Consider the following 13,354-nt stretch of genomic DNA (forward strand, 5'->3'; position numbering starts at 1 on the left):
AACAGACCTTTACCTATTGACACAGAATAACCTGATTGAATTATTTGAAAGGTAGCAAGTGTTATCAGTGATATACTGCGTTTATTCGTTGATACTTTCACACAGTGTGAAGTAGGATATAGGCTAATACAAGTAGAAGTTCCTCAGTAGAGGTTCCGCTTATGTAGTTAAATTGGTCTTACAAAGCAAAAAAGTCACTGTGATTCACCTCTGTGTGATTTGAGCTAACAATATTTGGCATTCATTTTCTAATTTTGTCAATATCTCATAGTCCAGTCAATGTGCTCTTTTTTAAATTCCAGAGAATTTAAAATCACTACTGAAATTATGGACCAAGAGCATGCACAGATTTGCAGAATATTAATCATGCAGATGTTGCAGCAACCTTCATGGAAAGAGCTTTTATACTTCTGTGCTCAGCAGTTGTCATGGTGATACCAGAGGACTTGGGTTGAATATGAGTAATATGCTAAAATGCACTGCAATTTCACCAACGTTCTATCATGTACTCTTCCTGTTGACATGAACTCTCACTTTTATTCACCTCAAGAATGTTTCTGGTTATGGCAACACAAATTCAGTTTATGTTTAGCCTACAGTATTGTTTCTGTGCTACAATCAATATAAATATCTCTATAAAGATCTGCCTTTTCCATACATAAAGTTAAAACTGAAGAATTTAAAGCTAAATGACAGTTCACTGGTGTCAACTCTAATAAATGTATAATCAGCATATTAGCAAAATTGTTATTTGTCCAAAAATAGGTATCAATATTACCAGTAGCAGGCTAATAGCCACTTTCAATTAAATCCATTTATATCTGGAATTCATAAAAATAGTGGATGCCATCTAAACAGCTGTAGAAGAAATGTGAAGAAGTATAAAGCAAAGTAAGTAATTGTATTTGAATGATTACATTTACATAAAAAACCTAACTAGAGTTAATTATAATAATGCATAAGATTTGTCAGTATAAAACAGTAGCATAAATTATGACACAAAGCAGACATTTACTGTTTTCTTCCATTTTAGGTCCAAAATGCAATGCATTCATCCAATCTTAATAAACATTATTATTTATCCAAATACAAAACATTTTATATTTACATACACATGTCTGTTTTTTAAAAATATACTTAATACTTGGGATAAAGTGTTTTCAATTTATGTAATACTTCCCACATAGATGACAATAGACTAGTGTGAAGTAAAAGTGCAAAGGGTTTGCACTCAGCATGCAGTGGAACAGAAAGGAACTTAGATCAATAACCATGTTTAAAGATGTGAACAAAAGTGTGTGCTGAAGAGGGGCTTCATGGGAGATTTATATAATGGCAGTGAGTCAGAAAGTGAATCACTGAGGAGCATGGAGAAAGAGTGAGGAAAGAGAAACAGAGATGGGGAAATTGCAAAAAATAGATGGAAATAGCTACAGAGAAAGACAGAGAGAGAGGGGGTATGCAGTACTTAATTTTAAGCACCATAAAGTTGAAAGTTTATCTAAAAATGCTCTGTACTTAAGAAATATACAAATTCTCAAGTCTAAAAAAGAATAATTAATCAAAAACATCTGTTTATCACAGCATCGTTACATTTCAACACAAATACCAACATGTAAAACACATGAGATCAATACGAAACACAATGACATTGCTGGACAGATGTGTAATGTAGTAAAAAGGGAACTATTTCCCTATGTTCAGCTGTGTTTCAAAATTGTTCTCTATCTGTCAATCTGGAATCAATCATCACAAGTTTAAAACTGCACATACTGACACCAGACTTGTGTTGCACATAAATAACTGTAATCTTACAAAGTACCCATTCATACATCTGGACTTTGTGTTCCATTCACACACATACACACTTATCTTTGATGTCCTACTTAGGTCTTATGGTTACAGACAAAAGGACATCTGTCTTTTAGTTCTTCTTGGCTGCTTAGGCTGAATCCACCTGTTGGCCAGATGTTAGGGTTTGAAACATGCAGCACAGCTCATCTTCGTGGTTGTGGTCAGCTGAGGGGAAATGGTGTCTGGAACCACTGATTTGAGAATATCATTCTCGCTGGCAATGATGTGCTTGACCAGGAAATTTGCAGCTTCGTTGATGTTTAGATTTTCCTATAACATTGAGAGAGTAAGAAGGTGTTGGAAAACTCATAATGCCAGTCTTTAACTTTATTAATTCTTTATGTGAACTCTCTACTAGTAGCACTTTGGACATTTTCAAATGTGCACTATTGTGCATCAGATAAACATTGAGTGACAAAAAAAATCAACACTGTAAATATATAAGTTAAGTTACCTGACTTTTTTTTTTGTTTGCACATATTATTCATTAGATATATAAATGGAGTTCAAGCAGCATTTCATTTGCATTCAATTATGGGATTAAAAACCTCTTATTAACTGAATATTATGTGGTTAAATTAAGTAATGGAGAAATTAGCCATTTAATACATTTGCAGTTGTTATTTAGAATTGTTCCTAATGCTTTTGACCATAAACTGATATGAAGACTTTCTTTAATCTCAGGTCTCCCAGATCTAAATCAGAGAAATGCTGTGAATGATTAAAACGCATCAAATTGCCTAGATGAGGGTTTCACTTTGGTGTTTCATAACTGATGAATGAAACTGGATGGTAAACTGAAATAAACAAATAACTCTATTTAGAAGTATTCATTAAGTGTAATGAGGAGAAACCTTGAATAGCTCTGTACTTTCTGGTTTCCTTCAGTAACTGCTCAATTTGACTGTCTGCTATAATTAGGAATTGAATATTCATGACTTTTAATTAGAGGTCTCCTAAATCTTGTGATCTCCTGGTTCTGGCCACCTGGCATCGTATTAGAGCCTGAGCTGGCTACCTAAGGGTGCTTAGCTATTTATAATCCAAATCCTATTTTTGTATTGGCAGTTGAATAGTCAAAAAGTCAGGCTCTAAAAACAACAACTCTCACATTATATGTGAGTATATGAGTTCTTTCTAAGGTACCAGATTCCATGATTTGTATTGTTTCACTAGACAAAAGACCATTATTCTTTTATCAACTATACTATAAATCTTAGAACTTGACAACTAGCAACAAAGTTTTCTGGCCTGCGTTTCCAAACATCATTTGAAAAATATCACAAGATAAAAGTAAATAGTTGATAGACAACTCCATTATGTTGTTTGCTTTGTAGTATATAAAGTAAGTTGCACAATAACTTAATTAAGTTTTGTTGTAGAGCACAGCTAAAAAGTCATTTATATTCTTATACAGATCACTAAAAAATACAAGAACAAAAACATAAATGAATGGGATCTACAGAGACAAATGTTTTTCTAGCTGTACATAACTAACATAACGAGCTAGGTGGGCACTATAGTGCATGTGATAAACATCAGATTCAGTTGATTGTTTCCTTGTAGCCTACTTAGGTGTCTTTGTGGGTACAGATATTTGACCCAACCAAACAGCTAAACACAACTAATTCCACAAATGTAATCAATGGTGTGTGTACTGTCTTGTGTGTACACAAAATGCAGGCTATATCAAAACAAATATTTGCTAGATTTGTACACATAAACTATGATTTAAAAAAGGTTTATCTACAGGGATTCATTGGATAAATAAGTGTTACATTTTACATTTATTCATTCAGCAGAAATTTATCCAAAAGCGACTAACAAATGAGAAAATACAAGCAAAGTGATATATCAAGCAGAGAACACTACAAGTAGTGCTACCATACAAGATCCATTAATTGAGTTCCAGAAGAAGTAAAGAGCGCAGAGTAGAGGTGTAACTGCCAGAGTAAATTTTTATTTATTGTCTATTTATTTATTTTTATGGGTTGTTAGGTGTTCACGGAAGAGGTGGGTCTTTAGCTGTTTTTTGAAGATGGCGAGAGATTCTGTGGTCCGGATTGAGGTTGGAAGTTCATTCCACCATTGAGGAATAGTTCGTTTGAAGGTTCTTGAAAGGGACCTTGAGCCACGCTGAGTAGGAACTAAAAAGTGTCGGTCGTTGATTGATCGCAGATTGTGTTAGGGAACGTAAGCCTTCAGGAAAGAGTTGAGGTAGGAGGGTGCTGTTCCAGACAAGGTCTTGTAGGTGAGCATCAAGGCCTTGAATTTGATGCGGGAGGCTACAGGAGTGTTCTTAGTTTCTACTTGGAACCCTTTCTGATATGAAATTACTCAGTTGTAGGATTCTACAGGGTGTCCCAAACGATTCCATACATAGGGGAAATGAACACTTTTTAGCAAAATGTCTTCTAAAATTGTTCATATTTATTTTATATTATATATACTTTCAGATTGCCTTTAAGAATGCCTTTGACAAAAGAAGATTGTATTAAAATCATTCTCACGGGTGGATTGGGGAGCTGTCGCAAGGTTGAGATGGACTTTAACAGGAAACGTGGCAAGCAGATCATACACGACACTGTTGCCAAACTTATTTAAAAATTCAAAAAGACTGGAAATGTTGTGGACCAACCGAGAAGTGGTCATCCACGAACATCCACTGATGAAGGCACAACCGACGTGCATACATAGTCCCCTATGAATGGAGATTTTTGGGACACCCTGTATATAGAATCTTTAAGGGATCCTCAGACGCATAGCTGAAGAACTCTCAAGATGTGACATTTTTAAAGAGTATATTTATTCAGTATGTGTAAAGAATGTCTTGTCTGTGTGTGTATATAAAACACAGAGCAGTGGAAAATAAAGCCACAAGTAGAATGCACTGCATCCATGCTTAAAGATAGGGGCTTGTGTAATCATGGACCCGGACAACTAATAATTTTAAGTTACTATAAAAATCTGCTTTTTATAAATAAAAAAATAAGAGCCAGTGATGGCTATTTCTCAGCTGGTAGAGTGGATTGTCCACTAATTGTAGGGTTGGTGGTTCGATACCCGGACCACATGACTCCGCATGCCGTGTCCTTAGGCAAGACACTGAACCCAAAGTTGCTCCCGATGGCAAGTTAGCAACTTGCATTGCAGTTCTGCTACCAATGGTGTGCTATATAGGAGCAGACCATTTACCATTCATAAAATAAATTACTGTTAAATATAAAACAAATTTGTGGTTCCGATCAAATCCCATAAAAAGCTAACCGAGTTGGAGTGTTAAAAATATGACCTCTGAAGCAGTTGCAAGCCATGCCATTTGAACAGAGGACATAGGGACCTGACTGATTTCTGACTGGTTTGTTGGCAGACAGTAGGCCTATCAACTGTCAAAATTAATTATATCATGTGCTCTCAGTTATGACCCAAATTTTAGAGGGACACAAGGCACACAAATGTAATACCTGTGCAAATCCAAGTCCTTTCAACATAGTGTTTTTGGCTACAGACACTTTTCAAATAGAACAGGTCCTTTTTAGGTACCCTGTGAACAATACTTTATGTACCCTTTGAACCAGTACTTAATTACCATACATGGTTAATTATAGGCATGCCAATATTTAAATGAATTGTAATGAATTGTAATTGTAATGAATTTAAGTAATTTATTACTTAAACTTGTGCATACAATTTAGCGTACGTTTCAGCTTATGTACCTCAGTGGTTAAAATGGTGGACTCCTGTGTAGAAGGTTGTGAGTTCAAATCCCAGCACTACCAACCTTCCACTGTTGGGCCCTTGAGCAAGGCCCTTAATGTTTGATTGTATAAAATGAGATAAAATGTAAGTTGCCCTGGATAATGGAATGCCAGATGCCATAAATGTCAAAAAATATGAATTGAGGGATTGAAGTGAGGGGTGGCACAAGAACTGGTAACATCATTTACATCTACTTTAAGAATGTGTAGAGCTTCAATTTTAAATTGATCCTGAAGTCTACTTTCCACACCTATATGCAATTTCAGTGAGACTTGGATCTGCAGAGTTTCACCCAAATGGACACCAAATATCCTATGGCATCCCAGATATTTGCAAAAGGTTATAGACCTCTGCTTTATTACTAAATATCATAAGCGGCAATATTTGTAGACGCAGAGTAAGTGTATTATCATAGTAAAGAGGATGGTTTTCAATTAAAAATAATCACTACGTTATAGTGAAGACAGATGAAAAATAAATCAAGTATATGAACATCTACTGGAAAAGAATGCATCAATACGGCCATGTCAGTATTATACCCTACCTTAGCTGAGGTTTCAAACCATCCTACAAATCCATTTTCTTGACAGAACTGGTCCATCTTCAGACCATTATTAACCAGAATGTCTTTGCTTTGGTCACACTTGTTGGCCAGAAGTACTGTGGTAATGCTTTTGCCATTGGCAAGTGTCAACTTTGAGTCCAGGTCCTCCTTCCATTTGGTGACTGCTTCAAATGTTGTAGGTCTGGTGACATCAAAAACAATGAACGCCCCCATGGCCTCTCTGTAGTACACCCGCGTCATGTTCCCAAAGCGCTCCTGACCTTCATGATCAGCAAGACAGACAAAGAAGAATGGGAAGGTAAGCATATGATTTTGCTAAGAACATTTAACATCATTGCTGTGCCTGCGTTATACAATTGTAAAAACGGATTGTTTCATTTGTGATTATGATTTGGGAGTTCTAGAGAAATTTATGATAAAGTCTTAACATTTTCTTAATAAGTGAACACTGAAAAGAATTATGTCATAATCAGCCAATACTTCTATTACTAATCTGCCATTTGATGTAGTTTGTGATCCAAAATCTCCTTTGTGAGATTATCTATATGGGAATGCTTGGGTGAAGACCAGTATTACAGTACTTCTCTCTAGTTTGTTTACACAGATTTTCCTCCACAATGACTCCCATGTGATCTACCTCCAAATCTTACTCACATGAGGCCAGTTCTCATATGATTGCACGCATACCTTCCATGTGGGAAATGAGCCTAGCTCTGAGAGAGAGGGGGAGAGAGAGAGGGAGAGAGTGTGTGTGTGTGTGTGTGTGTGTGTGTGTGTGTGTGTGAGTGAGTGAGTGAGTGAGTGGGGGGTGGCTGGCATAGATGTCACATAGGATTGGATCGTTCTGTAGGAGGCACATTGAGGACTCCTTTACATGCCAGTCCATTTGAAATGTTCCAGTTGGATCTGCTCTTTATTCCACTGTATATCTATGAGTAGGTCTAAACAGCAAACTCCCCAGTGTTGTATTAACTACAATGTTCATTTCTTTCCAACCTGACTTACATAAACAGTGTAGGTGTTAATTTAATATCGGACATTACTTTGTTCATGCAAAAGTAAACTGAAATGAGGTAGTTACACAACTTCACTGAGATGCTCCCCACCAACCAAACATACAATTCAATAATAGTCTTTATATTACTTGTGTGAACCGTGTCTAATTAATAGATTTAATCTTGCAAACACGTGAACAGCATCATAGCCTTCACATCGACAGAGAAACAGGCCTGAGGCAGAAATATTATAGTGTTGTGAGCCCTACCGCCCACGCCTACCTGCTATGTCCCAGAGCTGCAGTCTCACAGTCTCCGAGTCCCAGTTAAGAACTTTGAGAGCGAAGTCCACCCCGATAGTGGCTCTGTAGTTCGTCGAGTACGTCTGATGAACATAGCGCTTAATGATGCTGGTCTTGCCCACACCTAAATCCCCGATAACGAGGATTTTATACAAGTGTTCTTTCTGACTGCTTTGCATGGCTGCGGCAGACTGCGCGGTCACTCCACTCGGAGTCCCGTGAAAAGTTTAGTGATGCAGCCGCGGATGACCCTGTAAACCCTGGGCAGGGTGGGGCAGGAGAACAACTTGTGACCGGCATGTTGGAGTCTCTCGTGGGCGTCACGTTTACTCCTCCCCCGACAATGTGGAAAGGCCGCGTGTGTGTGTGCGTATGTGCGTGCGTATGTGCGTGCTTGCTTATGTGTATTAATCTCAGTAGGGCCAAAAGAAAACAAAAACGATAATGTAGGCCTATTATGTTTGTTTTGTTGGTTCCTGTTAGGATTTCCCCCTACATCGAAATACATAGACGTTTTCACTCATTACTCACTTATATCTTGGTTAGTTAGGCTACTGAGGGGTAAACAAATGCGTTAGTGATTTTTACAAGGGGCAAGAGAGTTCTTATAGGCTAGTTTTAATAAAACAGCGACAGAAAAATATGATAAAATACCAGTGTTCATGAAATATTTTAATGTATTATTTATAGAATAATATTTAGGCCTATAGTAAACATTTCTTCCACCACGCAGTGTTGTTCCATAACTGTAAGCTTTTGTTTCTAAGCAACATAACAGGCAAAGATTTCCCTATCCTATGGACAGCACAACTGCCTAATGATTGGGATTATTGTTCATATATATATATATATATATATATATATATATATATATATATATATATATATATATATATATATATATATATGTATGTATATATATATATGTATGTATATATATATATATGTATGTGTATATATATATATATGTATGTATATATATATATATATATTTATGTATATATATATATATATATATATATATATATATATATATATATATGTATATATATATATATATATGTATGTATATATATATATATGTATGTATATATATATATATGTATGTGTATATATATATATGTATGTATATATATATATATATATATATATATATATATGTATGTATATATATATATGTATGTATATATATATATGTATGTATATATATATATATGTATGTATATATATATATATGTATGTATATATATATATGTATGTATATATATATATATATATATATATATATATATATAATGTATGTATGTGTGTGTATATATATATATATATATATATATACACACACATACATACATATATATATATATATATATATATATATATATATATATATATATATATATATATATATATATATATATGAATGATTAAATCCAGTGTTCGATCAATTTTTCGTGATTATTTATTATTAATATTATTTGCAGTAATGTTATTAAGTGATTGTTGGTATTAATATTTTCAATGGCTGCGAGTGCGGCTCAGCAAATTACATTTGAGACCAGCACTGTAATTGCCCAGTCATATGTGCACATGTATACCCACGCGCGTGACGGGCCCCCGCGAGGGAGGTGTCAAGAAATGCAAAGAGGAACAGAAAGAAAAAGAAAGCGCAGAGTCAGAATCCAGTTTAGCCTACAACAATCAATTAACCATTTATCTTCCTAACATGCTACTGAACAGAAATTAGATCCTTGCAATTATGTCCTTTTAATGATATTCAATAGCAGCCTATTTATTTTTTTTCACACAAAGCAACAGAATAATAATAATTTTTAAAAAACGAATAGAGCTAATTTTCACACTGTATAGATAATTTGAAAACTATTATAAGAGCTTTTACAAGATACATTCATTCCACTATCACAAAGCATAAACTGATCATTATCAGCTCACTGTTTTACAGTAATATTACTAGCTAAATCAACACAAATGTTGTAGAAAAATACCTCACACTTATAGGCCATATCTACATTCTCTGAAAAAAAGGCAAAGAGCAAAAGATGCAAAATGCTTATAGAAAATATACAAAAGATAACACTTATAGAGTCAGCTGTTGGCAGTGTTCTGCATGCAGACATAAATGATCATTACAGTACATCCATTCAGTAAATATATTGCACAATGTTGAATAGACTAAAGGTTGTAGAGATATGCACAGTGCACACGATTAGTAGAAAGTTTAAGCACTGCCTTGAATAAAAAATATTTTTAAAAGAGAATCTGTTTGGTCCAAATAATGTCTATAAACAGACATATGTAATTTCATTAGGGTTAAAAGAAAGCATATCTGACTGATTCACATTCAAAAGTTCATAATAACTATAAAGAACATTGTAACAAAATGCAAAGCATGTGCACTTGAATGCTTGTCTACTAATTCACTAAGCCTTGCTTTCTTTATGTTGCACATCACGCAGCCAGCCTAACAGTAAATTCTATTAAATTAAAATAACATCTTTAAAATATGACTTCTGTCTTTTTCTCTGCATTTCTGTTCACTAAACAATTAGATCTGAAGTGTTAAACAAGACTGTTTAGTGGTACTTGTCACTGAAACACAGTCACCTGGAAAATAATGCCGTTTAAAGAATAGTTCAGTAGAATGGGTCCCATACTAACTAAAACAAGATATACTGTACATTATATATGCGCTATAGTATGCAAGAATTTTAGTCAAAGGACAGCATTATACACAACCAACAAATATTGCAATGCCTCCATATTGTCACATAAGGTATTATCTTACATGTATCATTGTGTAACATTGTTGGAATGTGATCACTGGCTGAATGTCAAGCACTGTATATTATCTCAATCCATAGTTCACTGAGCTTTCCTAAACAAAAGCATTTGTGCACTAAAGGCCTTCAAGCTTTGACATGTCTGTTGGGGCACTGCATTCAAATGCTTACAAAGAACATTTTAGTCCATGCTGTTCAAACTTAAAGAAGCCATTCAGCTACTTTCAGTAAATCCCTGCAGAGGTTCCTCAAGCACTGTTTTATCCCTGATCTTTTTCTCAGTATAGCCTTGGTTCCAATTCTCATGAGTTCTGCAGCAATGTGGATCAATACTTTGCAACAGTGTAGTAAAACCTGATTTGAAATTAATGTCATAACAGTATTTAAAATGCCCGCATGCCACTGGTGGTTAGTTTGGTAGCATGAGATTTGATCACCCGGAAGGCTATTTATAGTGAAGAGGAGCTCTGGCTGTAGTTGCGCAGCATCAGTCGGTCATACTTTGGGGAATTGTGCTCACACAGAGCCAGCTCTGAGTCTGGACAGGTGGGAGAGTCACTAGCTGAGCCCACTGAGGAGTCCCTGAATGGGGATGGAGGTGTTAGTGCAGCCAGCTCCTCAAACTCTGTGGTCCTGACTGCATATAAGGAGTCATAGGTGCTATTAGAGAGACTAGCAGGGGATGCCCTGCTGCTTCCACCTGTGACTATCCCTCCTGCTATGCCAACCGCTGAGCGAGGGGTAGCGTTAGCTGCAGCCACCACCTCTGCATAGGTGGTTACCGTTGTTGAGCGCTGCATCTCTCGTGGAAGCAACTTGAAGGAGGGTGAGCAGGGGCCAGAGGCATTTATGGTACTGCCTGAAGTAGAGCCAGCTGGCAGCATCATGCTGTTGAGCTCGCTGATGTTCGCAGTGAAGCGGTTCACCACGCTGCTGATCTGGTCCATAATGGATGTCTGCAACGGCCCACCTTGCTGTAAACGCTCTGTAAGATACGTAGGTAATGCTGCCACTGGCAAAGGCCTTTCTCTAACATCCTCCTCATCTTCACAGCACTGCTGCAATGCACCACGCTGGCACACAGTGGGCAGTGGAGAGGGTGTGTGTGGGCAGTAGGTAACAGGGTAGCGCTGGCCACTCTGTGGCCTCTCATATGACACCTTTATCCCAGTGTCTGATGGTGCATCACAACCCTTGGAGAAAGGTTTGATGATAGCTGTCTGATTGACCTCTTCTTTTCTCTTGATGTGAATGGAGATCCTCTTCCACAGATTTGGCCGGTAGCCTCTCTCATTTTGTGCCCAAGTAACCGTTTTGCCATTTGAACTGCAGAAAGATAACATGAACTCAGACCAGTAGACATAAATGTTAATCTGTGTCATCAGAGCCATTATAGCTTTAACCCATTAAAACACCATATGAATAGTGGTGCTCCTTTCTCATTATTCCAAGTCATCAGTGATATTTTTACAAAAACTAGTAAAAAAATAAATAAATAAAAAAAATAATCCAAAAATATGCAAATTGAATGCCAAATCTATGGAATTAGAATCATAACATGATGTACTAAGAATGATTACAAATTGTATTCCTTAATTTATAAGTAATGTCTTTACAAATATTTACATTTAAATAAATGACAATATCCATAATTTAATTTCAAGGCATATTTGTATCTGTACATGTAAAACAATTGTGAAATAATGTTAAATACATTTTTATATTTTGGACATATACAGTCAGGGCCATAAATGTTGCCAGTGACAAAGTTATCTTTACAGTAGCAGTCTACGACAGTATATAGGAGTTTAAATTGAGTAATGCGTATGACCTCAAACTGCAGACTTTCAGCTTTAACTGGAGGGTATTTACATGCAAATTGGATGAACTTTGTGCTATCTCAAAGTGTTCCACAGTTTTCCTAATGTCTGATCATCTATTGGGCCTTTGGCTACATATCACTAGCCTAGTTGACTGGTTTTCCCTTGTACTAAGCACTGTTCTTGGTCTAGTCTGCTAAGTAAGCTGACTTTTATAATTTTCCTTAGAATCAGAAAGCATATGGCAGGGCAACATGTTTACTGATGATGTCTGTATTGCCTCTCAAGTGGTCTGACCAGATGAATCACTATGTCCAGATGCCCACTGGCCAAGCACCAAATGCAGAAGCAGTCATAAGTTACAATTTGGTACATGTGAGAAAAGCACCCTATCACTAAATAGATCCTCAGAACAAGTCCATGAGGGACAGAGGCTGGCAATGGATGCTTTACAGTGGAAACATATTGCCCATTAGACAGAGACTACATCAGGACCTAGTCGAAATCAGACCCCACTGAACTGATTCCTAAAGACCCCCTCTTTCCATATTCTAAATCTTTTAGATGTAATCCATTCCATGTAATCACAGAACTGTTTCATGTCACTGGACCTGTGCCAAAGACTATTTTCACATCCCAATAAAACACTGTGTGGTGACAGGGACATGGTCATGTGCCTCTTGTAAATAGAGGGGTGGTGTGGGTAAGGAGAAGAAGTGGGTAATTTCATGAATGTACGTATACCTGTGTTTAATTAATGATTTACTTTTTATATGCTAAGGGCGCATGGTGGCTTAGTGGTTAGCACGTTCGCCTCACACCGCCAGGGTCGGGGATTCCCACGGCTCTGTGTGTGCGGAGCTTGAATGTTCTCCCCGTGCTGCAGGGGTTTCCTCCGGGTACTCCGGTTTCCTCCCCCAGTCCAAAGTCATGCATGGTAGGTTGATTGGCATGTCCAAAGTGTCCGTAGTGTATGAATGGGTATGTGAATGTGTGTGTGATTGTGTGCCCTGCGATGTATTGGCACCCTGTCCAGGGTGTACACCGCCTTGTGCCCGATGCTTCCTGAGATAGGCTCCAGGTTCCCCGTGACCCTGAAAAGGATAAGCGGTATAGAAGATGGATGGATGGATGGACTTTTTATATGCTCCCCTGCTGCTGATTTTCCCACATTGCACAGAATTTGGCAACAAGACCACAGAGACTTGATCATTTTATTGAGTTATTTTACTCAGTTTTGCAAATGAAGTGATTGCCT

The 13,354-nt window shown here is 36.8% G+C and overlaps 2 protein-coding genes across 2 annotated transcripts in view; both read right to left on the reverse strand.

Moving 5' to 3' along the window:
- Positions 1-880: 880 nt before the first annotated feature.
- On the reverse strand, positions 881-7,769 carry rab38b (RAB38b, member of RAS oncogene family). The gene is made up of 3 exons (XM_017489911.3): positions 7,456-7,769; positions 6,158-6,438; positions 881-2,124 (listed from the first exon to the last, which is right to left on the reverse strand). The coding sequence occupies exons 1-3, from the start codon at positions 7,652-7,654 to the stop codon at positions 1,972-1,974; spliced, it is 633 nt and encodes a 210-aa protein (XP_017345400.1). The 5' UTR covers positions 7,655-7,769; the 3' UTR covers positions 881-1,971.
- A 1,198-nt stretch (positions 7,770-8,967) lies between these two features.
- grm5a (glutamate receptor, metabotropic 5a) overlaps positions 8,968-13,354 on the reverse strand; it is a 48,350-nt gene continuing 43,963 nt past the window's right edge. The window contains exon 9 of the mRNA XM_017489906.3: positions 8,968-11,602. Within this exon, the coding sequence (XP_017345395.1) occupies positions 10,726-11,602 (877 nt within the window). The 3' untranslated portion in view covers positions 8,968-10,725. The remainder of the gene's footprint in view (positions 11,603-13,354) is intronic.

Source organism: Ictalurus punctatus, chromosome 16, assembly GCF_001660625.3.
Source record: "Ictalurus punctatus breed USDA103 chromosome 16, Coco_2.0, whole genome shotgun sequence".
Classification (NCBI taxonomy): Eukaryota; Metazoa; Chordata; class Actinopteri; order Siluriformes; family Ictaluridae; genus Ictalurus; species Ictalurus punctatus.